The sequence below is a fragment of the Marasmius oreades genome, chromosome 4 (assembly GCF_018924745.1).
Source record: "Marasmius oreades isolate 03SP1 chromosome 4, whole genome shotgun sequence".
NCBI classification, from domain to species: Eukaryota; Fungi; Basidiomycota; class Agaricomycetes; order Agaricales; family Marasmiaceae; genus Marasmius; species Marasmius oreades.
In genome coordinates this window covers 746,464-772,564 of record NC_057326.1, presented here as the reverse complement: position 1 = coordinate 772,564, position 26,101 = coordinate 746,464, and the positions used below count along the sequence as shown (strand labels likewise).

Below are 26,101 nucleotides of genomic sequence, written 5' to 3'. Positions count from 1 at the left end.
GTTCCGGACAGTCCCTCACGGTATGTCCTTCCTTATTGCAGAACCAACACTGCATATCTTCGACCCAGTTAGACTTTGACGAAGACTCATTTCCATTGCGCGGTCTATCGCCAGGACGTTGGTATTGGTTTCCGTTATTCTGAGTCCCATTTCCGGTGCTCACTTTCATTGTTCTCATCAATTCAAGGAGTAATCGGTTATTATTTTCTGTTGCCTTATTCTGTTCTGAGACTTGCTGTCCCAATTCTCGGAGTTTCACATTATATGTGTCCATCGAAGACGAAACTTTCTGTTCCCATTTGTCTTTGAATTTCTTTTCCCTAGTTTCTGGGACCAGTGGTCTCAGAAACTGATCTTCAGACTGCCTTACACCATGAAGCATCGTATACCCTGCAGGCGTTAACCCCGCATAGGTATCTCTACCTGATTGTCCTACTTCTGGCAAATATGCACCTTGTATCATCGTGACAGACATGTTGATAGCCACTTCCTGAACATCTTCGATCATCCATGGATCCTGACGTTTCTTTAGCTTTTCAGCAATGTCCATGTCCTTACTGGACTCTGCCATGGCTTTGGCAAACAGATGTTTCCGTAACTCCTCCGCAAAGCGGGGCTCCAAGGTGTTGATATAATACTGGACTAGGTCCACATTCGTAATCAACGGCGGATTCACATTTTTCAACTTCTTCGATTCTAAGTTGAATTCACGATTAAACGCAGCTAACTTCGAGGTATGTCCAATCGGTATATACTTCGCTTTCTCGCAAATGGCAAGTAGACGCTCACGAGAGCCAATCTTCCTGTCCTGCGCTTCTGGGAATTCCTTAAGTAACTCTTCTCGGAATTTTTCCCAATCATAACCTCGAGATGACGGTACAACCTCCGCTAATAGCTCTCTAGTTGCTATGTCCATCTGGGTCATAGTAAAATTGATCCGCGCTTCACCATTCTCTATGCTATGGAACCGGAAATAATCCTCTAAGGCTGTAAGCCAACCTTCGAAATGTTCCGGGTGATCTTTACTAAAGACCTGAAGTCGCAACTTGTATTTGTCCCCTTTCAGGACATCTCTCGCTTCTTCGGAGAGCTCCATCCAGGAGTTCTTTGGTGGGCGATCCGACATTTCCGTCGGCGCCATTGATTCATTTCTATTCGACATTCTAAATTCTGATTCTACGTCTGACAACAAACTCGATAAAGATGATTCACATGAGGAAGATGGTAATGGTACTAGACTAGCAGTACTAATGCCTTCTTCGACGGTAAAATACCCTCTTTTCGTTGGCGACTCAGCTAAAGATTGATTTATCCTTAACCGGGCTGCTTCCGAATCTCTTATTTGTTCTGTATTCCTCTTTCTCAGTTCCTCAAGCTTCTTCTGAATATTTGAGAGACTGTGATCAAACAATTGTGACTGTCCTGCAACAGTCGAAGTCAAAGTTGTTCTTTTCGTAGAAGTCTCTAATGCTTTTCCTTTATTCGCAACTGGTGGGTCGCTTTTAGGAGCAATTTTGACAGATTCTTCCGTAAAGTTCAACGGGTATAGGGTAACTTCTTCGAAGTCGACATGTACAATGTAAATGAAGTCTTTTCTTAGTGATACCACCCCCTGCGGTGGTCACCAATGATAACGGCACTAAACGCTACTACAAGGTGCAGCAAAACACACTCCAAGCACGAAGTGCGCAAAACCAAACCCAACACTAGCAATTAGTGTAGTTGATTTGTGGAGGTCGGTATCAATGGACGCTCTCAGCAAGGTTCACTGAGAACTCTAAGATAAGACTTCAAGGGTGGGGCTTTATACGGTTCAAAACAAATTCAAATTCTGTGTTCACAAGTCAAAATGACAAAGGGCTTTCTACGAAGTTCACTACTTCGAGGAGGTGTTCAATTCTTTCTAAGTTCAAATAGAACTATCAAATTCAATTCAAATTCGAGTCAAAGTGACTCTACAAGTTCAAAGTTTCCAAGTACCAAAGTGGCAACAAATTCAAATCAAATTCAAAGTTCAAATCCAATCTTTTCCAAATACAAACACCAACTTCGAAGAAGTGGGGCAAAGTATGAGCCAGAGTCCCCTAGTGAAAGCACTTAGGCTTCTGTCGTAGGTTACTGGGGGCCAATACTGCTGCTACCACCCTTCCTTATATACGCCTTTTCGAATAAATAATAATCAAACATCAAAGATATGGTAAAAAGTCGAAAATATAGAGAAATCCCTTTCAGAGATACCAAAGTACCCTTAATCAGGTATAGTACATGTCAATTAGATATAAAACTGTCCAGAATATAGTATTCCTTATTCCTTTTCCTCATATTTTCTTTATTCTTGTTCCGAGTCAGATATCTTTGACATTTGCATGTGGATACATCCTGACCCCTTTTTGTTTCCAAGGCGAGTCCCCATGTGCTCCCTTGTTCTCTCTTGTTCTATCCAATCTGGAATAGTCCAAAACTGCTCGATCTACATTCCAGGGATCATTTCTATGGTTCTTTCCTGGTAGAATGTCCTTTCTGTCCGGACATCGTCGACATCCGCCCCTTTTCTTGTTTCCAGCTGTAAGTTACAGCCACCGGCATTGTTTCTGTTCCTTAAGTCTGAAGTGGACTTTAGATTGTTACATCCGTCCGATTGTTACTTCCAGATGTACTTCTAAGAGTTGTTTCTGTCTTTTCAACCAATATTGAAGAAATCAATAAATTGATAGTAAAATCAAGTGTCCCCATGTTTGCTACAGGTAATTGCGAGTGAGACGAGGCCTATGCAAATGAACGAAGGTTTTTAAAGGCTGCTTCATCAGTTCCTACAGGTTTCGGAACGTCAAAGACTCTCATCTATAGGGTGTTTCGTACTTTCTGTACTTCGGATAACCCGCAAATAGACCTGTGCTTTGACTAGCAGCTTGGGCTTGCTCTAATCCTCATATTATATTCCCATTTTGATTATATTATATATAAAAATGTTAAAAATGCGTTTATTTAGGTACTAGTAGATTATATCCGCGATAGCGTACTTGAGCAGCACCGGTTGAACCGAGAGCCACAGAGAAGGACTCGCCGGTCTTAGGGTTGAGGAAGGTCGTCGAAGACCCATCCACCTTAACCTCCGTGAACCCCTCTGCCTCTCCATCTTCCAACGGCCAATCAAAAAGGGCACTAAGCCCACGGATTGTCTCCGAAGAGAGCGCCAGACCGTCCAGGTGCAGTTGAAGATATTCGAGAACCACCTTTGGGTTGATGGCGACATCTTGGACCTCGTGAGCCTTGTCGATGATGTTGGCACGGAGGGAGGAAATCGAGTCTTGAAGAGACCTAGCTTGTTCGTTGAGCTGGTCATAGATCTTCAAGAGCTGCAGGAGCTCTCCTAGACGCGAGTGGAAGTCTAGAAAACAGATTAAACATAAGAATAGAATAGAAAACAAGAACTTACTGCTGGGGGGTCGAACTCGCCCAGTCCCGGATGATGTCCATCCTTGACCACGACTCCGCCTTTGGCAGAATCCAACTGCATGGGAACCAAGACACCTTGCATCGATCACACTTCTCACTTTTGGAGGTGGAGCGCTCGCACTTGACTTTTGCGGAGGCGCAGGAGAAGCATGGAAGCATTAATTCCTGTTCAAGTTGAATCAGCTTAAGAAAAAGAAAATGACGGTTAGAACTTACAGAAGAAAGAGTCCGGCCGCTCTCGAGAACATCTGGAAGCAAAAAAGCGTCTGCCTCAGGAACGTTGAAGCGAAGCGGGACATCTAAGATAAGAATTAGAAACAAGAAAATGTTAGAAACTGGAAAGATAACTTACTATCGGCGTCGAGACCTTGCGGATGCTTTTGGGTTTGCGAATGCTGAAAAAGTAATGTCTTAGAAAAGAAAGGAAGTAATAAGTATTAAAGAAAGGACTTACAATGTCAAATCGACGATTGGAAAACCATTTTGAGGGCTTAGGAAGATAGGGGGACGGAGATCTGGGCTTGGCCTTGCCCTTCCCCTTGTCCTTTCGAACCTCAATGACTTTAGCAGAAGCGGGGGTCTTCGACGATTCTTGCTTGATCTTCACAAGGGTTCTGGTTGAACTACGCGTAGTGCAAGGGCCGGGGGACCGAGTGGATGAACCAGCAGCCAGAGGGATGTCAACCTTCTTGATCTTCGACAAGTCAGAAGGCGGGACCTAATCGGTTGTTAGCAAGGAAAAAGAAAATAGTACTAAAGACTTACCAAAGAGCGTGCCGGCTTAGGCAGAGGCTTAGGCAGAGGGCGTTGGGATATGACCACCTCCAGTTGCTTTTTCGAAGGCGGAGAGGGATCTTTCTTTGAAAGTCTAGTAAGCGGCTACAATGATGTTGTTAGTCTTGAGAAAGAAGGAAAATATTAGGTGAACTTACTTCTGGGGGAGGAGAAGGTTTCAGGTCCTCTTCAGACTCAATTTTGTCTTCCTCTTCCTCAGAGGAGACTACTGCCTTGAATCTCTTCGACGTTGGCTATAGAACAGTTAAGAAGAAGTCTAAGAGCGGAAATAAAGACATACCTTGTGCATAGCGGTCTGTTTGAGATGTTTAGCTGGGGGATTGTCGACGATTTCGACTTCAGAGGAAGAGGCCTTCTTGTCGTTCTCTTCAGACCGGCGTCGTTTTGAAGACATCACGTGGGCCATTCGGTATCCGGGATGCCAGGGAGAGTAAGGGCGAAGTTCAAGATCGGGGAGAACGTCGTATAGAAAGTTGACAGAAGGCACGGCCTTAAAGTTATGTTGAGGCTACGGAAGACAGTTAGTGTCGAAGACAAAAGAAAGGAAATATGAAACGCACGAAGTTATATGTCGCCCAAGTGGTGAGCTCATCAGCAGAGAGAACCCAAGAAGCTTCGTGATGTTGAGAATGCGCTATTCTTGAAGCTGCAGAAAGAATCAATCCAACAGCAGGAGGGAAGTTTCGATGAAATGAAAGCTTGCGGAATTCTACGGCCAAGCGTTCCTAGATTGCGAAACGCATCAGAATTATGATAGAAAGGAATAGACAGGAAAATAACACATACCAGCTCTGTTCCGCAATGCTTGAGAGCACAGAGGAGGAGTCCATCGCGTGAAAGTTCTTCAGAGGGAGGAAAGGTGATTGCATCGCCAAATGTGCGGTGTATTGTGAACATGGCCTCATTGAAGGACGAAAGATCGCTGAGCGCAGCTGGCAAAAGGCCCGAAAGCGACGAAGAGGAAGACATGGTAGAATAAGGGAGGAAGGAAAGTTGAAAAACGAACCCTTGAACCTTGAAAATATAAAAGGGGTGATCGGCAAACCCCGAATTGACTTAGAAATATTTTGAACATACCTCTCGTGGAAGTTGTGGAGTGGGAAAGTTCTAAATAAGGAAACCTTAGCTACAGATCTTGAAAACGAGTTGATGGCTAACTCGCTAGTGTATAATCAATTCAATTCAATATTGATAACGCTTCTAAGCGAGATATATGAAGGAACCAATTGATGTGGGGACTTAGAGTCCTCGGGAAAGAAATTTTGGACTTCGAGGAGGTCTAATCACCCAGAGGAACATTGCGAAACAGGTCGTAGACATTGCGGATTGACTCCGGACAAAGATAATATGGACTGAGGACAGTCCTTTCTTTTGTTAGGGGGAGATATCGCGGATATACTCTACTAGTACCTAAATAAACGCATTTTTAACATTTTATATATAATATAATCAAAATGGGAACATAATATGAGGATTAGAGCAAGCCCAAGCTGCTAGTCAAAGCACAGGTCTATTTGCGGGTTATCCGAAGTACAGAAAGTACGAAACACCCTATAGATGAGAGTCTTCGACGTTCCAAAACCCATAGGAACTGATGAAGCAGCCTTTAAAAACCTTCGTTCATTTGCATAGGCCTCGTCTCACTCGCAATTACCTGTAGCAAACATGGGGACACTTGATTTTACTATCAATTTATTGATTTCTTCGATATTGGTTGAAAAGACAGAAACAACTCTTAGAAGTACATCTGGAAGTAACAATCGGACGGATGTAACAATCTAAAGTCCACTTCGGACTTAAGGAACGGAAACAATGCCAGTGGCTGTAACTTACAGCTGGAAACAAGAAAAGGGGCGGATATTGACGATGTCCAGTCAGAAAGGATATTCTACCAGGAAAGAACCATAGAAACGATCCCTGGAATGTAGATCGAACAGTTTTGGACTATTCCAGATTGGATAGAACAAGAGAGAACAAGGGAGCACATGGGGACTCGCCTTGGAAACAAAAAGGGGTCAGGATGTATCCACATGCAAATGTCAAAGATATCTGACTCAGAACAGGAATAAAGAAAATATGAGGAAAAGGAATAAGGAATACTATATTCTGGACAGTTTTATATCTAATTGACATGTACTATACCTGATTAAGGGTACTTTGGTATCTCTGAAAGGGATTTCTCTATATTTGCAACTTTTTACCATATCTTTGATGTTTGATTATTATTTATTTGAAAAGGCATATATAAGGAAGGGTGGTAGCAGCAGTATTTTCCCCAGTAACCTACGACAGAAGCCTAAGTGCTTTCACTAGGGGACTCTGGCTCATACTTTGCCCCACTTCTTCGAAGTTGGTGTTTGTATTTGGAAAAGATTAGATTTGAACTTTGAATTTGATTTGAATTTGTTGCCACTTTGGTACTTGGAACATTTGAACTTGTAGAGTTGCTTTGACTTGAATTTGAATTGAATTTGATAGTTCTATTTGAACTTAGAAAGATTGGAACACCTCTTTGAAGTAATAAACTTCGTAGAAAGCCTTTGTCATTTTGACTTAAGAACACAGAATTTTGAATTTGGTTTGAACCATACAAAAGCCCCACCTTTGAAGTCTTATCTTAGAGTTCTCAGTGATCTTTGCTGAGAGCGTCCATTGATACTGACCTCCAAAAATCAACTACGCTAATTGCTAGTGTTGGGTTTGGTTTTGCGCACTTCGTGCTTGGAGTGTGTTTTGCTGCACCTAGGAGTAGTTTTTAGTGCCGTTACCATGTGTAGGAAAGTCCTGAGTGGGTTGCCTGTGAGTAACTGCTCTTGACACCAATAGAGAGATTTTCCCTGTCATTGTGCAGTGATACAATAAGATTTGGTTTGAACTATACAAGACCGTCGAGGTCAAACTTGAGAACTATCCGTTCATAGGCCACCAAGGTCTTGATTACTGTTTCGTGATCTGTCAAGGGTCTTAGCGTTCGTGTCCGCTGAGGACTTAGTTTTTGTGTCTGTCGAGGGCAATAGTCTCCAATCGTTCAAATTAGTCTTACTGTGGACAAAATTCACAGTCCCACTTAGTCCACTGGCCAATAAACAGAGCCCCTACAAACCCTAGAATCCCCGTAGCTGTAGTGTTTTACACTTGCGGTTACACATTGATTTTATAAGACCTTCATACAATATTGAGACTGTGATCTTGTGCGTAACCTTTGCCAAGCAGTCCACCCTTGCAATCTTTCCTGGTGTGTAGAGTTATTATAGACTTTACACGGAGGTTTACTAGATTTTGGGTTGATTTGGTGTTGGTGCTACTCCCGTAGCTCTGATATTAGGTTGACTCTTGAGTGGTATACTTCGCCCATTAACGGACAACACTACAAAGGGGGACCGCCGAGGCAACAAGGTTTACTCAAAGGTAAATACTTACTGAGGGATGCTGAGAGGCTTAAAAGCACTTGAAGCACACTGAAAAAATACTGAGGGCACTGGAAATACTGGAAGGAACACTTGGGAACACTTAGGAACACTGGACAGGAGCAATGGCTCAACTGGAGAGAGAGAGGAGGAAAAGCAGAAAGCACAAGAGACAGAAACACAAACAGAGGGTTTAAAATTACAAGGCTGTGGGAAAAAGCTAGATACATGGGGAGTTTATATACTACTGAGCTATCTATAAGGAGATAGGACTTAACCAATAGGAAATAACATGTGAATAGCTACCAGACTTCTGATTAGAACTGTGGAAGTTATCAGACTTCTGATTAGAATAGTGGAAACCTTGCATAAAGATGACCAGATGCCAGGAATGCCTGGGATGCCCTAAAAAATTAATTTCCAGGTATTTCTTGAGGCTGGACATGCCTTGGAAAGTGAATGATTCATGACAGTTGACATGACAGTAAATGATAAAAGATTGTCTGAAAAGCCCCTATCTTTGATAATCTTTGTATCAATGACTCCAAGTCAATATAATGATCAACTGACACGACATCTGGAAACTGCAATCCATCCTATAGTAGTATGCCAGATATATAGTCACTATAGTGTGTGTAGTATTACCCTGGAACTTGCTTGGTCAGAAACAGGAAACCTGGGTTACAACTATTTCCCCCTCTGATTCCTACTTTCTTGAGTCCAAGTTACAACAATGACAATGACAAATTTTTCCAGCCCAGCTGCAGCAGAGGGGGGGGTGGCTTTAAACTAGCGGTAGGTCTCTTTTACAAAGTCCTATCACGCTATATTAATAGTACTTAGATTATTCTTATTACTTGCCGTACAGATGTTTGACTGCTCTTGTTTATACTAGTAGTAAATATATACATTGTACATAGCACATTATTTGGTAAGGTAGACACCATTCATAACCCACTAACCCCACGTGATTGAGGTCACATTGTTACCGCCTTCCAAATTGGGCCTCTGCTCCCTGGTACTTCACTTTGGAGTACTCCCCACATAGCTATATTGTTAATTCAATATGTTTGACCTCTGATAATCATTTTATACTAGTTGATGAGGCTGTATAATAAGTTCTATAGTAAGTAAATCAAAATTGAACTCCCCAATAGCCAAACAGTGGGAAAATCAATGGAAAATCACATATTTTGTGATTTTTGAAGTTCTGTGAAAAGTAGGACAAGCCTGGTTGAGAATAGATCGCTTTGAAGCACATATATTCAAACTGTGGTTTAATACATATTGAACTACATGTTAATATTGAACTAAAGAGCAGGTTCAACTGTGCAGTTCAACTAAACTGTAATACTATTGAGTACTTATGAAATGTTAGATTGTACACTAAGCAATTCAACTAGAAGTACAAGTAGAAGAAGATAATAAATACAAAATGCAGTGTAGTATAATAGTGAGTAGTATTATTGTTAATAAAGTATAGGGCCAATGAAGGCTGATGTTAGTGATTTTGATTGTGTTACACCTGCATGTGGTCCCATGATGTGGTCCTGTGATATGTACTTACCATTTTTGGATGTGGCTGTGTAATCCCTACTGGTAGGGAAATTTGTCACACATAACCTTTTATAGTAAGTGGGAAGAAGTCACACTCATGTCATACCATCTTCCACCTCTCTTAGACTCTAGTTCATCTCAGTATAAAATACCATTTTTATGATTTAGTACTCAACTTGTGTGTTGAATGAACTCCACAGTTGAACTTCCTCAAGTTCAACTCATGGTTGAGTTCAACTGTATGTATGTTGAACTCTCCCAAGCCCAACTTTGGAGTTTATTCAACACACAAGTTGAATACCAAATCATAAAAATGGTATTTTATATTGAGATGAACTAGAGTCTAAGAGAGGTGGAAGATGGTATGACATGAGTGTGACTTCTTCCCACTTACTATAAAAGGTTATGTGTGACAAATTTCCCTACCAGTAGGGATTACACAGCCACATCCAAAAATGGTAAGTACATATCACAGGACCACATCACGGGACCACATGCAGGTGTAACACAATCAAAATCACTAATATCAGCCTTCATTGGCCCTATACCTTATTAACAATAATACTACTCACTATTATACTACACTGCATTTTGTATTTATTATCTTCTTCTACTTGTACTTCTAGTTGAATTGCTTAGTGTACAATCTAACATTTCATAAGTACTCAATAGTATTACAGTTTAGTTGAACTGCACAGTTGAACCTGCTCTTTAGTTCAATATTAACATGTAGTTCAATATGTATTAAACCACAGTTTGAATATATGTGCTTCAAAGCGATCTATTCTCAACTAACCTCATCCTACTGTAGTGCACCATATGCAGCTTCTTTCCCATTCAGTCCCTTCATGTACACATCAGTATGGTGTTGGTATAGTGGAGTGCCCAGTTGAGAAATCTAGTAGAGATAAAAAATGAGTCCACTAGAAGAACTTCACCTTTCCTCCTGCCTTCATTAAGTTTTCTCATTGTGCAACGGTTGATTTTTTCGGGGGTGCCATCTAATACAGTTCCTCGGGTACTATTTCTATATCAGGGAATTTTTGAATTGATAAACTGAATAGCTTTTGACATGAGTGGATAGGACATACCAAACACTGTAATTCTGAGAGAAGAAATCCTCAGAAAAGCTCTGGTGGATGGCACAAATGGGAGTTGTGTTGAGAAAAACGGTTATGAGTACAAGCAGAGGCCCAGTGTGGAAGTGTCACACTAAATCATGTGGGGTTAGTGGGTTATGAATGACATCTACCTTACCATAAATTATAATATCATCCCCCTGTTGAGTATCATACTTCATCCGTCCTCCACAGCCACATCCTTTCTCCTCGGATGCCCCTTATCATTATGCCTCCAGTTTCTGTTTATTATTTCTTATTTCATTCTATTTACATTTGATACTCTTATATAGTTTTACATACAAGTCGGGCTCCCTCAGTTGACGTTGATCACACTGAGGTGAGCCCTAGATTACATCTTTACTTGTTATGGTTCTAACGGTCTCTTGTAGTTCTTTTATTCACAACAGGTACTTATACATAAATATAGTTGATGTTGATTGCACTGAGTTCTTTTATTCACAACACCCCCTGCCAATAATTTCAATGCAAAGAGTAAACCGAAGTGACAGCATTGTATATTGATCATCCCAATCTGGTCTCTATGCAACTGTGCACGATTCAACTGCCAAGATAGGACATAACCCCTTGAGCATAAAGTATATAGTGCATGATAGTGCTACATAGAGTTCTGCCAAATATGGTAGTTACTATGTAGAGGGTATCAAGCTATGTGTACTATATGACTATTTATACTATCAAGGACCATGTAGTCTGGGAGTGGTTTCCAGATGGAGGAGAATTAATTGGTATAGTCTATAGAAGTCAAGGAGCTTACAGCAAGTAGATCTCAAGAGCAAGGCCCCATGAACAACAAAACAATGCAGTAGTAAACCCTTTAAGCAATGGGAAACTTGAAAGAGCCCAGACATCGATAAGTAATCCAAGAAAATTGAATTCGTTTATATGTTTTCGGGTTGCAGGTTCCCCGGTCAACCCCTGCCACACGTACGAAGCAAAGTGCAAACCCATATCTATCCATATCAACACTTAACATTTATCCCACCTCAGTCCTTCGAGCTTCACGAGTTAGAAGACGGGGAAGTTCGAACAAGATGATTCTGAACATCCTCCATCTCTTTCGCCTCGTCACCCTCTTCCCCTCGCGTGCCTCCACCGACAACCGAATGATCGAGCGAACCATCAGAGCCACAGTCAGAGTCAAACAAAGACCAAGATCGAGATGTTACTTGTCGAGGAGGAACCAACGACTTAGCAGGAGGTGCCCAAGGTTTGATGGACCTCGGATGGGATTTGGAGGTGAGAGGAACATCAGTTTTGACGTTCGCATACCCATTTCGTTTGAAAGTCATCTCATGGTGCTCCATCTTGATACCATTTCCCTCGTTTGACACATCAATACGATAGTGATGCGAACACGTATCAGCATCAGCTCGGCTGACCGAGGCAGCCATCAAACCCGAAGGTTGCTGTGGCGGCATAACGCTGACTTGCTTTCGCCTGTATCGCTTATGGGGTGGCTTATCGTCATCAGAATCGTTCGAATCCTCCACATTCCGAATGAGAGATGTCGCGGGACGTGGTATCTTTGGAGGCTGATGTTCCTTGACATTCGACGATGGTTGGGTGACCTGATGCTGCAACCGCTTCAAGAGGGGAACATCGTCTACATCCGAGTCTTCATTAACATGTTCCACGGGCAAATCCGCAGATTCGGCTGGCATTGGCTCTAGGTCGTTTACCAATGCATTATTGTCAACCATCTTAGAAGGACACGGAGTGTAATAAGGATGAAGAGGGAGACTGCTAACATCGACGTTGTCCATGCCATGGGAATGCAAGGTTGCTGCAGCTGCACGTAACATTTGTATGAGGGGTTGTCCGGAAGTATTGTTCCACTGAGGCACCAACGATATGGGTTGTTTAGATGTGGGAGGAGGGTCGGCGGCATAAGAGGCAGCGGAAGTTTCACAATTAACCTTCATGGCTTTCCCAGAAGGCTTAGATGGTGCAAGCAATGTCGCTTTTAAGTCTGACCATGATGTCGTTGGCAGTGAAGGGTTTGGTGTATGATGAAGGTTTACTCTCGCCTGCCGGGACGCAGAAATAGAGGAGTTCGGTTGGGGAGCTCCGACAAACAATGGGGGCATCATACGTCTGGGAGTTATCTTCAAAGATGATGAGTTCTCGGAGGTGCGATCAGGTGGAGCTTGAAAGCCCACAGTCCCGGGACTTCCAGGAGTGGAGGTAGTAGAGATGGTATGGGAAGGTGTGATTGACGAAGATGGGACTCCAGAACGATCACCCTGGGCGGAACTTGACGAGCGTAATGAGGGATCACCAGATGTAAGGTCGATAAATTCAACGTCTTCATCGTCGAAAGTAGTAGGTGCGGCTCCAGGTGACGTTGGTTCCAGAGTATCTGACCACACCGAACAAGGGCTGGTCCTGCAGCGATCTAATCAAACCATTGTTACAAATTGACGGGATAGAGGTGCTTACCATTCAATAACCAATCCGTCAGGCCTAACGAAAGACGCAGACATTAGTGGTTACAAGATCAATCAGTTTCAATACCTACCTCCACAACTGTTTAGTGATCTTGAACCTCCTCCGAGTAAACTTGGCCGCTTCACATTGAAACAGAGCCATCCGATTGTCCACCCACTTGTAGTGGGATTTTTGGCAATTGTCGGGCAGTGGAAACCATTCCGCTCGAGATGTCAATTTCAGGCGAGGAGGTGAAGGCAGAGGACTGGGGCTTCGCTCTCTTTTTATGATGACTTGAGCTTGAGGACCCGCATGTCGAATCGGTATCTCCATGCCAGGATTCACCCCAACTGGTTCAAAGATAGAAATAATCGCCGATTCCAACTTGATTGCTCGGCCTGGCTCGAGCATCGCCATTTCGGAACTCGCTGATGTGAATTAGATAGGTTCAAATAAGCAAGGAGTAGGCGCACACTGCGATTCCCTCTGGTTGTTCGATAATGAGTGTGGTACCGAAGGGGGAGTTTGGGATGGCGATGCAGAGACAAGGACCGCCACGGGACTCCGACGTTCTACCTTGACCTCTGTTTGGATCTTTGGATTCGACGCTTTTAGCCTCTTGGGACTAGACGGATGGGCAGGAAGCACAGTGGCTCCAAGAACTGGGGAGGAGATCAGGGTTCGTTTCCTAGGTATCAACACCTTTTCCTCCTCAGCCTGCACAGCGATATCTCTGTACTGTCTTGGAGAAGAATGGGAGTGTGAGGAACGATGAGGGGTCGGTAGTCTAGGAGTAAGGGTATCTGAGTGGCCTTGTGATGGTGACCGACATTCAGGTGTTGCCTGAGGAAAAATAGATGATATTTCCTCAAAAGGTAAGGAGGAGGGTTCTCGCCGAGGCGACGGTGGAGGAGTAAATAACGAAACAGATTCGCCTAGCAGTGGTGATGAAGTTGTTGGAATAGTTGACCGCTGAGGCCTTTGTGGCGTGAACTTTCGTTTTGCCTTGGTCCCATTGCGGGGTCCAGTGAAGTTGCCAAGTGTTGGCATGCGATGAGGAAATGTATCAGTGCAGGATTCCCCTCCTGTCGCTTCCCAGTAAGCCGTCGAAGACGATGCGAAACTCCCAAAATTCCTATCATCGCGCGCGATTCCTTCGAATGAGTGAAAACCGCCGGCGTTGGGCTTCCCGCCGAACCTGGATGAACCCTCAGAAGGGTTATTTCCATCGTGTCCTCCAAGACCCCAATTCCACCCGCCTCGTCCACGACCATGATTACGACGACGTCCTACCCAACGAGTACTCCCTCTATCCACCCATCCACGCTTGCGGCCGCTAGAAGCAGTTTGTGTACGAGAACTCGCTACTAAGATTGCAGGAGGCGCATCCTGGAGACGTTTGTTGATGTTTTCGTTGGGTTGCTGGTCCTCAGAGCATATCGGTTTCCTCTGGTTCCTATGCATGTGGAACAAGTTGTTGGTAAGTTCAATAGTCTGTGTTCACCATGACGGACGATGGTGAAGGACGGTAAGTGTAGTCACCAAGTCACAGGTTGGTGACACATATCGTCCTTCGACTTCATCTCTGTTTTCCCTTAATCCAGGTTCGAGTCCGGTTTGGAGGTTTGCACTCTCAACTTCCGACTTGACTTGAGTCCCGTCCTAATTTTCCTGACTCTGCTACCCACGCCAAGATAGCGACTCAAGTCATCAACTCGGAGGAGACCATGTAGAACAGATGTTCGGAGGTGCGCGATGTACTCAATGGTGAATGGTGAGTCTTAGTATCTACCTATATAAACACGCGATTGCTCAGTATTGGGAAGACCTTTCCCGAATTCTCTATGCTAGCGCATACATCAAGACGCTCTGGGACACCCATTCCAGCTTTTTGCAATGCCTTTCCTGGCCTTCATCAGGACAAGAAGACTTACTGCAGAAAGCTTTCAAAAGGCGAAGACAGTTACATAACCTGGAAGCTTTTCAGGCCTGCTGTTCGCGCGCGCATGAAGCCTCCGAATTGTGCGGAACTCCGTCATTCGGTATGTTCGAACTTTAATAATCTCTGATTTGCCCTTGGTGCTGTGGTGGTACGAACATCAACGTCATGTTCAATCACCCAGCCTCCATAGAGGTAAGTTTAGAATTATATCTAAGCCTCGAATCAGCTTTGGATTGAAAGGACGCTATTGACCTTCTAGTGTCAACTCCAGGTCTCTACTCGTCGGTATCTGATCCCATCTTTTATTCGAATGAGCTTCGTTAGCTTTCTAGCATTGTCAGGAATCCGAACTCTGAACAGGGACAGACAACAACGAAGGTGACCGCGACAGCGAGGACAATAAACCGATAACGCCGTGACCCACGGAAATCGGATGACAGCATTAGTGTAGGGGAAAACATGTTGCCGTTGGTGCAAATTGTCCCGAGTTTGAGATCAAACTGATCAGACGAAGGGGTGTGCAAGAGGGGGGGGGGACATTTTGGGCCAATCTCCCGTGGCGCGACTCATTTCGCTGCGGAGAGCTTATCATGGCGTCCTCTTCACCGAGTCCAACTGCCCTGACGATGTACCCCCTCTTTTCGGCCGTCTACAGAGTGGCCCTTCATGGTAGTCGTGAGCAAGTTGACGCCTTGTGAATTCCGAGGTCACAACAGTCGGCGGGTCTCAGTTCATGCTGCTGGCATCTGCGCCTACAAGCGCCCACTTGTCGTGTAATTCTGGCACCATTTCTTCCAATGACGTCGACATCTCAAATGAAAATGTTTACCGACGGCATTGAATGATAATCTACATCATTGCACCCCAGGATCGTTGTCAGACCTTTGTAAAACGTGAACTATGAGCTACAAAAACGGAGCCTCTATTGGTCGCCTGTGTAGATCGATACTCTGAGCTCAGTGCTGAAGGTGAGTGCCAAACTGAGGAGTTGATTATGCACCGGTACCTAGTTACCACACTGGAGATACTTTGTTACCTCAAATTATTTTTTTTTGAGTCTCAATCTCTAACATATTGTACTAGTTCGTCGAGTAGACAGGAAGTGCGACCCACCACTGGTAGCGGTCGTTGGGATCGCAATCCCAAATCTCAAACTAAACAAAACATCAAGGATGGAACTGGTCAGTTTGAACAAGCAGACTGCCAGTTGAAGAGAACCCACAGCTCTCACACACTTATTCGTCCCAGCCCAAGAAATCAACTTCCCACCCGAATTTTCCGGTCCGTCAATGTCCATATTCCACAGCTGGTTTATATTCCCTTCAACACACGACCAGATCTGGAGTGGGTTTCCATTAGTCCCATTCCCATCACGAACATCGAGACATTTGGTCCCATCGAACGTCTTAATCTGACCAGTAGATCCAGAACTGGGTACTGTATCCCAGGTAACATCTCCACCAGGCTCGACACAATTATCAAACACGAGTCCAGCGCCATCAGTGTTGGAAGATGCACTTAGGCAAGGAGTAGTCTGGTACACTCCGCCGCCCCTCCAGCCAATTTCGGAGCCGACCTGTTGAAGAGCAAGAGGAGGTTTGATGGCCCATCGCTGATTCTGATTATTCCGAGTCAAGTCGCAAGTCCAGATTTGCAGTTGATTTCCATCTGTGAGGTTACCGTCCGTGAGATCGATACATTTATCTGTTCCAGCCCATCGGAAGGTAAGATCATTGACAGACTCGATCCACTGCTGGTTTGTGTTTCCGTCAACGCAGGTCCAGACTTGAAGTTTAGTCCCGTCGGCGTTTATGCCGTCCGTTACGTCTAGGCACTTTGAAAGGTAAATGTAAATTCGTTGAAATCGTCCCGGAATTTGAGTAGAGAACGTGCCTTGTCACCAAAGATCTTGTACGGTTGAGGTACAGGGGTTTGCATATCGATGACTCGAGTGAAATCCCACTCATGCTTGGAGGGATCTTCCGTACTGCAAGTATGAGCTACTACGGGAGCGCCGATGGCGTTGGATGACGCGGAGATACATCCTAGTCCGCCACTGGTCAGTGGGACTGTGGAAGCCTGCTCAGTATGAACGGTGAATTAGTCGTAAGACAGCCGACACCCACATTTAGTGCTCTGTAACAGTAAGGCAGCGGTAACTGCCACGAATGCTAGAGTTTTGAGGGCAGCAAGGTGCATTTTGCGTGGGTACGCAAGCTGGTTTGTTGGGGGTTCGAAAGGAATTAATAGGTTCAACCGAGGTTTTATAGGCACAATTCGAGTTCCAGAGTACTACTGCCCTCTTGACAGCTTAAGGAACAACACAAACAACTGAAAAGGCTCCGAGTTTGAAGGATCGGTGATTGAGGTTTCAAAGACCTGTCATAAAGCGTATCGGGAGTTGGCTTGTTCAGAACCTGAAGTGCAACTGGCATATGGTTGAGGCCTCTGGCGATGGTGAATTTCTTTCCACGGCTGCAAATGCGACGTCAGTAATTGCAGTCTGTGGCGCATTGTGAAAATTCAAAAGCGGGGAATGTGATGAACCCTAAGGGTTAATAAAATTCATGGGGAACTCACATCAGTTTTTTTCCCCGAACGATGTTGCCATACTTGATGTCCCCACACTTGACCGTTCGAACATTCAAATATTCGGACGGAGTTCTGATTACGACAACGGAACGACAGAATTGGCCAGGCAAGGGATGTCGATGAGGTATCCCGGGAGGGGCCGAAAGAGGTAATTACCGTGACGAAGTACGTGGGCAGTGAACATTCTCGTCTGTAGATCCTGAGTTTGCTCACCATATCGAGGGTAGCATCAACTTTCCCCCCCTCTATTTCCTCAGATCCATGTTACAGTTGTGGCTTTCGAGCTATAGATAATGTGATACGTTTTGCCTCTGAAAGTCGATTGAAAGAGATAGCGCTCCAGTTACTGCCGGTGATAGTATCCAAAAAAAAGGGTAAAATTCGACCGTAAGCGACCGTACAATCGAGATCTCTTTTCTTGACCTCTATCCAGTTACCATGAAGCGGCGACTGGCCAATTCAGGATGCTTGATGCCAGTCAGTAGGTCTTCTCAAAAGCAAGTTCAGATAAATCACAAAAGGGTTGAGAAATAGCCGTGCGAGCTATACATGCGGAGCCATGTAGCGTAGACGATTCTGTGAATTTATAACGAGAATACAACCGGCCAACACACCATCCTTCTGTATATCACTGTTTTCAAATACGAAGACTTGGATAAGACTTCAATATGATCTTGTGCGCGAAGGGAAGGAGAGAAACGAGTCGTGGGAACTGAACTTTCACTCAAGGGGTCGTCACTGCACGCGATATAGTCAATGATATGGCTTATGGCGTATGTCTGTGGAGAAATCGACCGAAATCAAGTTTTTTCGAGTTGAAGAGGGAGAGAAGAGAGAGACTTACCTTGTATACCATATACCCTGTGTCCGAGAGATTTTGCCCGGAATTCAGAATACGGCCTGTTTTTATGGATTATCGCTTTTCGCTTTTCTAGAGCTCAGCATTAAATACTTAGTAAGAAAATAAATACTTCGAGGCACATTCAAGGTCTAACCAGGACTCGAACCTGGGTTAGTGGAATTCTAGGCCACATTGTCAACTTCATGAATCAGAATCCACTGTGATAACCACTACACTATTAGACCTTGTCGCGAGTTCTTGGAGACTCCTACAAAACGCTGAACGACTCAAATTAAGTCAAGAATAAAATGGAGAACATAACGGTATTACTATTCAATGGTATCGAGTCATAGACCCCACACAAAGGAAGCCTAAATGAGCGTGAAGGTGGGTACATAGTTCAATGATCTGTCACCCACTAACACTAAAATGACTGAGTCGCGGGTAATTTTGACATGAAGAACACCGAGTGAAAGGCCAAGACGTCGACATGGTATCAAGTCTCGTTCACCGACGAGAATTAGGTTCCACGGTAGGTAATGTAACATGGATGGGTATGTGGTAAGACTATGGGCTTGGGTGATTGGTGTTGGTCTCGAACGGTAGATCTTAGTATCCTCCCCATCGCAAGGCCGAGAAAAAGTTCTACGAAGGACCCAACGGCAACAACACAATCGGCACCCTCGTCAAATACTGTTTTCCCGGTTTCCCAGTATACGGATCCGGTAACTGATGAGCCAGTGGAAGCGTTTGTTGGATCGCTTTCAGCTCCAATATGTCACTTGATCATGGCGTTGGAGTTCACTAACCCACGATCTCGTTGAGAAAAAACCACCACTCACCTATCGCTCAGCGGCTGATGCGCAGGCTCAACGGCAGTCCTATCCCAATCGTCTGCCGTATAAACGTGCTCGAGGCCTTCATCTTCACTACACCACGCAACGTGAGGGTGTTCCTTCTCCTTCTTCGGACTTGTTCTACTACTCTTTAGGCATCCCTTCGTCCGAGTTAAGCTGACATCAGAGTCGGATTGCGACGACATTTGGAAGGGGTTGGGGAGAAAAAGTCAAACTGTCCAAGTGTTCCATTGCCTTTATAACCTGTAGACGTAATAAATGACCCACGCCGGTGGCAGAAGGAAATTTAATTTACATACTGAGGATTTCCCACAATTCCCGCGTTTACAAGTCGTGTGTACCTTGATGCCAACGTCGGTAAACGATCCTTCAGTACACGTGTACCCGATGTTCGTGAAAATCGCTGTGAATGACGATCATCCCGCGTTCAGCGCTCTAGACCCTGAAGTAGGCTGATTTATTGACTTACTAGAATACGTCGTTTGAGGCTAATGCAAACAGATCTGAAGCGGCCATGTATTCCTTCCCGCCATCGCGTCCTACTTCGGTGCTTCATCCAGACATCGTAGCACAGTCTGAGTTTAGGTTTACCTGAGTATGGTAATAATTCGAGCCGCTAGTGTAGAGAGCCAACGGCAAAAGGCGCTCGGTAGGTGAAAGGTTGCATGCACAATTGAACAATTGATCGAGGACCAAGGTTTGACATTGAACAGAATACGCCGGTCGAAGAAGAATAGCTATTTTTGAGTTGCTAACCCACGGCCGGTTTATGAGCGGTGGCGGAGAATAATCGAATACGCGGAACGAAGAAGGAATCGAATCAAGGCTGATGCAGTTGGAGTTGAGGTGGTGTGTGTGTGGGGAAGGTGCGCAGGCCCGGTACCCCCGTAAATGAAGAAAATTCCTGTTGTACTGATGAACTGGAAGGTCAAGTGGTTGTTCAGACCTCGGGTACGATACGGCGGCCTAGAGCAGGTTAATCGTGGGGTTAATCATCGGCAGATCATGGTACGACGTACCTTCGCAGGTTCGCTTTCGTCCGCAATATATTGGCAGTGCTCCAAAAGTTCACAAGTTGTCTACTTGAAGAGGCAGACATCTTCTGGCAGGCCCGTCGCACGGAACGAGCGCTCGAGTACCTGTTCGTGTGCATGAAAAGCGCGGTGGTTTTCTCAAGCCCCCCCTAAACCATTACCAACCTTAGCTATCCTTCTTCCACAGCCGTACATTGAGAGGCTTACCTGATGTGGACTGTCCCAGGCATCGGCGAGGAACGAACTTCGTTCGTGTGGCGACCATTCTTCAGTTTTTCCCTTCTGTTCAGATGACTTTACTCCTATCTTCCACTGTCAATCAGAGAAAGGAAGTTCAGCTTCGGATGAGAAAAAACCGACTGAACTCACGTACCAGCTTAAGATAGATCAATGGCTCGAGTGGCTATTTTGAATAATCTTCTTCAACGAGACAGAAGACAGGTTATCACGGTGTCTAGCTTCGCCTTTTATTGGCGTCGTCTTGGGGTACCGGAGTAGGAAGCTGACAGTTTGGTCCGCGGCGTACGCGACCTCCAGCGTGGGAACATTCACAATCAATGCCAGCTGGACTGCCACGTTAAGTATGGACCAAACCGTCATCAAGCAACAGCAATCCCGTGTTTGAAGATGAAAATACACGCCTAGGGTAAGTCTTTGCTAGCACCCGTTGTTCTAGTTTTTAACCTGACCACCTAGAATATAATGATGCACCTGTCACCCCTTCGAAACCCGAGAGGAGTTGCACTTCGCAATCGAGTCAGACGAAGAGTTTTCCGTGAAGGATTAGCATCGTGCGATCATATCGAAAGACGACGCTGCACTAGCAGGTAACCATCAGTACCCTGCATTTCTTGATTACTGGTACTATTTCGCCAGACCAAGTCGGGCGTTGGCTTTCCGGAATGTGGCATGTGCATACCCGGTTATCAAATTGGCCATGGTCCATGGATGTTTAACCGTATTTCCTTCACTGAATTAGAATGATTTATACGCATGACAGAGTCAATGCAAGGAGACGGGCCCTCGATGGATACATGATGCAGAACAATTTACGAAAACCTTGCCACTGCCAGTACATCTGTCGTGACCGGACAAGCAACTGAGACGGGCTGTCCGGCAAATTTTATGCCGCGGTCACAAATGTGCTTCTGTGCCTCGTCATCAAGTCTGATCCATCTTGTTTCTTGCGATGTCTACGATGTGATGGCTATATAAGGCCCTACGACAGCGAAAACTGAAACTGCCAGCTTACCCTTTCTTTCTTCTGCAATCCATGACAACACCAATTCCTCAGCCACCTGCAATCCCCTTCGTTGGGAACATTACCTCTATCGACCGTGAAGTTCCTATCAATGGTTTCACACTTCTCGCAAAACAATATGGAGAGATTTATCAACTGAATATGATGGGTGAGTTCTTTTAGCTCTAGAAATAAAAGAGATCTTGTCTGATTTCATTCGTATGAACAGGGCGAACTGTTATCTTGTGGGTATCGCGCTCGACTCGTTTGACGCGTTCGGTGAACTGATTACGGGCATGGCAGTCTTAACTCACGCGATTTGGTGAATGAAGTGTCGAATGATTTGAAATTCAAGAAAGTCGTCGGCGGACCTCTCAATGAAGTCAGAAAACTTGTTGGCGATGGTCTTTTCACGGTGAGTTGTGGTTCAGATCGCAACAGATATCATGGGCTTATTGGCATGACCGTCACAGGCGCACCTGGAAGAGAAGAACTGGGCTATTGCCCGTGAGTCTTCGCTACTTGACTTTTTCCATTCAAATCAAAATCCCTGACGACTGTTGTCCGATAAGATCGACTTCTTATGCCAGCATTCAGTACGTTAGCTATTCGGGACATGCTCGAAGATATGCGGGATATATGCAATCAGTTACTCCTGAAGGTTCGTTATTCACGACAGTTTTACCTCATAGATAACTGACGGATTGGTTCAGTGGGAAAGGTGAAGAAACAAGATTTCGAAATTGACCACCTGTTGACAAGCCGTGCCCTTCGTAGATTCGGACCTGATCATACCATCGATCCATCCGATGACTTGACTCGAGTGGCTCTGGATACCATTGCCCTCTGTTCCATGTCGTACCGGTATGTCGCTATCCATCAATTACATATGCTTACTGAAATGAGTTTCTTTGATCAGTTTGAATTCTTTCTATACCGTGAGTCATTCCATTCATTACATGCAGAAACCTCCTTTTGGCTTTGCTCACATCCGATTGCATACCAGGAAAACCAAGCACAATTTGCTGAATCAATGGTTGACTTTTTGAAAGAATGTTTCCACCGCTCAAACCGACCCTATATAGTTCAAGCCTTGATGACAGGCAGTAATGCCAAATTTGAAGGAGACATCAAATTCATGGAGGAAATCGCTCATAAAAGTATGTTTCAATGCACGTTCGTCTCCGGATGATTCAAATCGTGACTTGTTTCACTATAGTCGTTCAGCATCGCAAAGAACATCCAATTGAAAAGAAAGATCTATTGAACACTATGTTGTTTGCGAAGGATCAGAAGACTGGAGAAGGACTTTCTGACGATGCGATTGTGAAGAATGTGCGTTCGGCCCAAATTGTCCAGTGTTCCTAACTGATTATTGCTCCTTTCTTAGTTATTGACGTTTCTTATTGCTGGTAAATCACCCTTCATTCTCCGTATCTCCTATACTCAATCTTGCTGTCGAAGGCCACGAGACTTCTTCAGGTCCGTGTAGTTTTACCTGTTATGATTTCCTAGCTAATACCTTTCGCTCATAGGCATGATGAGCTTTATGACTTATTATCTCCTCAAGAATCCTTCAACGATGCGCAAACTGCAAGCTGAAGTTGACGAGGTCCTCGGTGGCGAACCTGCGCAATACCAAGATCTCAGCAAGATGCCGTATCTTATAGGTACAAACTAAAGTCCCTTTATCCGAAACTTACGTTGCTTAACTTCGGATTATAGCTGTGATGCGTGAAACTCTTCGCCTCTCACCGACTGCACCGATGCGGGCCGTCACCCCCTTGGAAGATACCACTCTTCTGAATGGAAAATATGCCGTCAAGGCCGGGCAGCCTATATCTGTGAATTCTTGGATGCTACACCGAGATCCAGCTGTCTGGGGCGATGACGTAGGTGTCTTACAGTCTTCGATCTACAGTCCCTTTTTCACTCCTACCCATGATTAGGCGAACGATTTTAGGCCCGAGCGCATGTTGGATGGGAAATTCGAAACACTTCCTCCGAACTCCTGGCAGCCGGTGAGTTTTCTTCGCTTCGAGGACTACCGTCCATCTTTATTCACTACTGTGCCCGTAGTTTGGTTTTGGGATGAGAGGCTGCATAGGAAGACCGTTCGCATGGCAAGAAGTTTCCCTTGTCATGGCTTCTATCGTCCAGAAGTTCGATTTGGAATTCGTTGATCCTTCTTACAACTTGGAATTGAAACAAGCGTTGACCGTCAAGCCGAAGGACCTCTACATCAGAGCCCGACTTCGTACAGCAGGACCGCGATTACTCAAAGCACCTCGTGTGCAGACCGCGAGGAGCACCTCGACTGCTTCACAACCACCTGTGTTGGCGGCAGATGATAAGCGTGTACCGATGTATATCTTGTATGGATCCAATACGGGTACATCTGAAGCGTTTGCGCAGAGAGTTTCGAATGATGCTGCTAAATACGGTAGGTCTCGTTTTCGATACTAACTTTCAATCCAGTGTCAAATTCTGATGTGCGGTGATATAGGATTTGTGGCCAGGCTAGGCACGATGGACTCCTTGTCTGGGAAGCTCCCCACGGATGGCCCAGTCGTCTTGTTTACCGCTTCATACGAGGGTCAACCTGCCGACAATGCATCGCGATTCGTCGACTGGCTCGTGAACCTTCAGGGAGAAGAGCTCAAGGGTGTCAAGTACGCTGTATTCGGATCTGGGAATTCTGACTGGGTGGCAACGTACCACCGAATCCCCAAACTTTGCGATGAAACCATCGAAAAGCGAGGTGGTACAAGGTTGCTACCTCGTGGTGAGGGTGACTCGGGCAAGGGCGAGTTCTTTGAAGTCTTTGACGAGTTCATTGCTGCGATGTGGGATCGGTTGACGAAGGTCGGTTATATTCCAATCTTCCTTGCAGGCTTTGGTTATTCATCCGATATTTCCTCAGGAATATCGTACTGTTCTCTCCACCTCCCCTGTATCATCTGGGTTCGAGGTGACGACCGTTGATCCCGGGACTGGTCGTGCCGAAGCCTTGCGCCAATCAGGTCTTGCGTTGGCGACAGTACTGGAAAATCGACTTCTCACGAAACCTGGGCATGGCGACAAGAGGCATATTGAGTTTAGGCTACCCGAGGAAGCAACCTATCGCTCGGGTGATTACCTTGCAATGTATGGTCTTTCATTTAGAAGTCTATGGCCCCTGAAGACTGATCATACTACCAACAGCTTACCTCAAAATCCTCCTGAAAGCGTTCAGCGTGCCCTTGCGTTCTTTGGTCTGTCTAGCGAGCAGCAGGTGGGATCGTTTCAGTTCGCTTTCTCTCTGTTTCATCACTCACTCATTCATTCATTCCAGATTGTCGTATCATCGGCTGGCCCCACGTCTCTACCTACAGATAGACCTGTTTCCTTATCCGAAATTCTTGGCGGCTACGTAGAACTATCGCAGCCCGCCACGACTCAAGACATTCGAAATCTGCTCGCAGTTGCCATTTCCGACACCGCCAAGGCTTATCTGCAAGGTCTTGTATCCTCGTACCAGGAGAAAGTTCTCGGTTCCAGACTCAGTGTACTCGACATCGTCGGAGAATATCCTAAAGACCTCAAATTGACACTGAGCGAGTTCTTACGGATGCTTCCTCCCATGCGTGTCAGGCAATACTCGATTTCATCCTCGCCGCTGTGGAATGCAACACATGCTACACTGACGATTAGTGTCCTCGAATCACCGTCATTATCGGATGCGTCAAGGAAGTTTTTGGGCGTTGGTTCCAATTACCTTGCGCATCTTAAGAAAGGAGATGTGGTTCAGATGGCTGTCCGGCCTTCGGCGTCATCGTTCCATCCACCTGAGGACCCGACTACGCCGATCATAGCTTGTTGTGCTGGATCTGGGTTGGCGCCGTTTCGTGGTTTTATTCAGGTGTGTTGTTTCTCCCCCCCTCTTTCTGATTCCCAGCGTTCGGTGACTGATGTATAATTCGCCGTAGGAACGCGCTATGCAAAAGACATCCGGCCGTGAAGTTGGAAAGATACTCTTGCTCTTTGGATGTCGATCTCCCGAGACTGATTATCTCTACTCGGACGGTAATTTGGCTGAATGGATCAAGTTGGGTGTGGTGGATGTTCGACCTGCTTTCTCGAGAGCACCAGAGAAGTCTGAAGGGTGCAAATACGTTCAAGAGTAAGTTTTTTAATATTGTTGGGGTGGGAACTCTTCCGTTGTGCACAGGTGTTGATGTCCCTTTCTTTCCCCTTCGTAGTCGATTATGGCACGATAAAGCAGATGTCACGGCCCTGTTCAAAGCCAATGCCAATGTAAGATTTTGTTCCCATCTCTTTCAACCCATACTTAGTTCCATGGTCCCATTAGTTCTATGTCTGTGGTTCGAGCACGATCGCAAAAGAGTTGAAAGCCAAGTGTGTGGAGATTATACAGAGTTTCCGTCAGGGTATGGGCGGGGCGGAAGCCGCAACTCGTCTCGAAGAGTTGTTGAGAGGTCGTTATGCTACAGATGTTTTCGATTGATTTTTTTCTTCTGTTCCTTGGGGTATCAAGGACTCAGTATGTTGTACTCTACAATGTGGGCATATATGTATGCATAATCTATTGTTACGTGATAAGTCGTCGCTAGAACAAAATCAATTTTTTAATTCCTTTGCAGCGGAAGCCAAATGTGGATGTTTGAGAAAAACAGGCAGAAGATCTTCTCTTCATCGTCCATGTCTCGATGCTCGTTTTCACTTTACAGTAACATCGATAATTACCAATATCTATATATCTCAGTAGTACACACCATTTCGTGTATTATTACAAGGCTACTGATCGCCTA

At 45.1% G+C, this 26,101-nt stretch overlaps 4 protein-coding genes and 1 non-coding gene across 5 annotated transcripts; 1 reads left to right on the top strand and 4 right to left on the bottom strand.

The window, feature by feature from the left end:
- Positions 1 to 10,939: 10,939 nt before the first annotated feature.
- On the bottom strand, positions 10,940 to 14,248 carry E1B28_007040 (uncharacterized protein; the record flags this gene model as incomplete). The annotated part of the gene is made up of 4 exons (XM_043151748.1): positions 10,940 to 12,742; positions 12,797 to 12,820; positions 12,876 to 13,212; positions 13,258 to 14,248. The coding sequence occupies 4 exons, from the start codon at positions 14,246 to 14,248 to the stop codon at positions 11,356 to 11,358; spliced, it is 2,739 nt and encodes a 912-aa protein (XP_043009828.1). The 3' UTR covers positions 10,940 to 11,355.
- Positions 14,249 to 15,805: 1,557 nt separating this feature from the next.
- E1B28_007039 (uncharacterized protein) lies at positions 15,806 to 16,925 on the bottom strand (the record flags this gene model as incomplete). Its single annotated transcript, XM_043151747.1, has 4 exons — positions 15,806 to 15,880; positions 15,949 to 16,553; positions 16,628 to 16,795; positions 16,853 to 16,925. 4 exons carry the CDS (start codon positions 16,923 to 16,925, stop codon positions 15,806 to 15,808), a joined length of 921 nt encoding a protein of 306 aa, XP_043009827.1.
- A 1,379-nt stretch (positions 16,926 to 18,304) lies between these two features.
- Positions 18,305 to 18,404, bottom strand: E1B28_007038. Its single transcript has one exon. It is a non-coding gene; the product is annotated as a tRNA-Gln (tRNA).
- Positions 18,405 to 18,804: 400 nt separating this feature from the next.
- Positions 18,805 to 19,201, bottom strand: E1B28_007037 (uncharacterized protein; the record flags this gene model as incomplete). Its single annotated transcript, XM_043151746.1, has 2 exons — positions 18,805 to 18,940; positions 19,002 to 19,201. 2 exons carry the CDS (start codon positions 19,199 to 19,201, stop codon positions 18,805 to 18,807), a joined length of 336 nt encoding a protein of 111 aa, XP_043009826.1.
- Positions 19,202 to 20,638: 1,437 nt separating this feature from the next.
- On the top strand, positions 20,639 to 25,926 carry E1B28_007036 (uncharacterized protein). Its single transcript, XM_043151745.1, has 24 exons — positions 20,639 to 20,696; positions 20,747 to 21,459; positions 21,520 to 21,535; positions 21,594 to 21,705; positions 21,764 to 21,797; positions 21,863 to 21,951; positions 22,004 to 22,011; positions 22,068 to 22,154; positions 22,210 to 22,228; positions 22,297 to 22,450; positions 22,510 to 22,625; positions 22,681 to 22,702; positions 22,755 to 22,772; positions 22,826 to 22,960; positions 23,016 to 23,182; positions 23,240 to 23,311; positions 23,370 to 23,733; positions 23,797 to 24,155; positions 24,214 to 24,437; positions 24,495 to 24,564; positions 24,625 to 25,191; positions 25,259 to 25,452; positions 25,532 to 25,586; positions 25,642 to 25,926. Exons 2-24 carry the CDS (start codon positions 21,324 to 21,326, stop codon positions 25,795 to 25,797), a joined length of 3,174 nt encoding a protein of 1,057 aa, XP_043009825.1. The 5' UTR covers positions 20,639 to 20,696; positions 20,747 to 21,323; the 3' UTR covers positions 25,798 to 25,926.
- Positions 25,927 to 26,101: the final 175 nt, after the last annotated feature.

Coding starts and splice junctions, on each gene's coding strand:
- E1B28_007036 (XM_043151745.1), top strand. CDS start 21,324: ATGACAACACCAATTCCTCAGCCACCTGCAATCCCCTTCGTTGGGAAC. Junction 21,798..21,862: donor GAAGAACTGGGCTATTGCCC/GTGAGTCTTCGC, acceptor TTGTCCGATAAG/ATCGACTTCTTATGCCAGCA. Junction 22,451..22,509: donor GGAGGAAATCGCTCATAAAA/GTATGTTTCAAT, acceptor GTTTCACTATAG/TCGTTCAGCATCGCAAAGAA.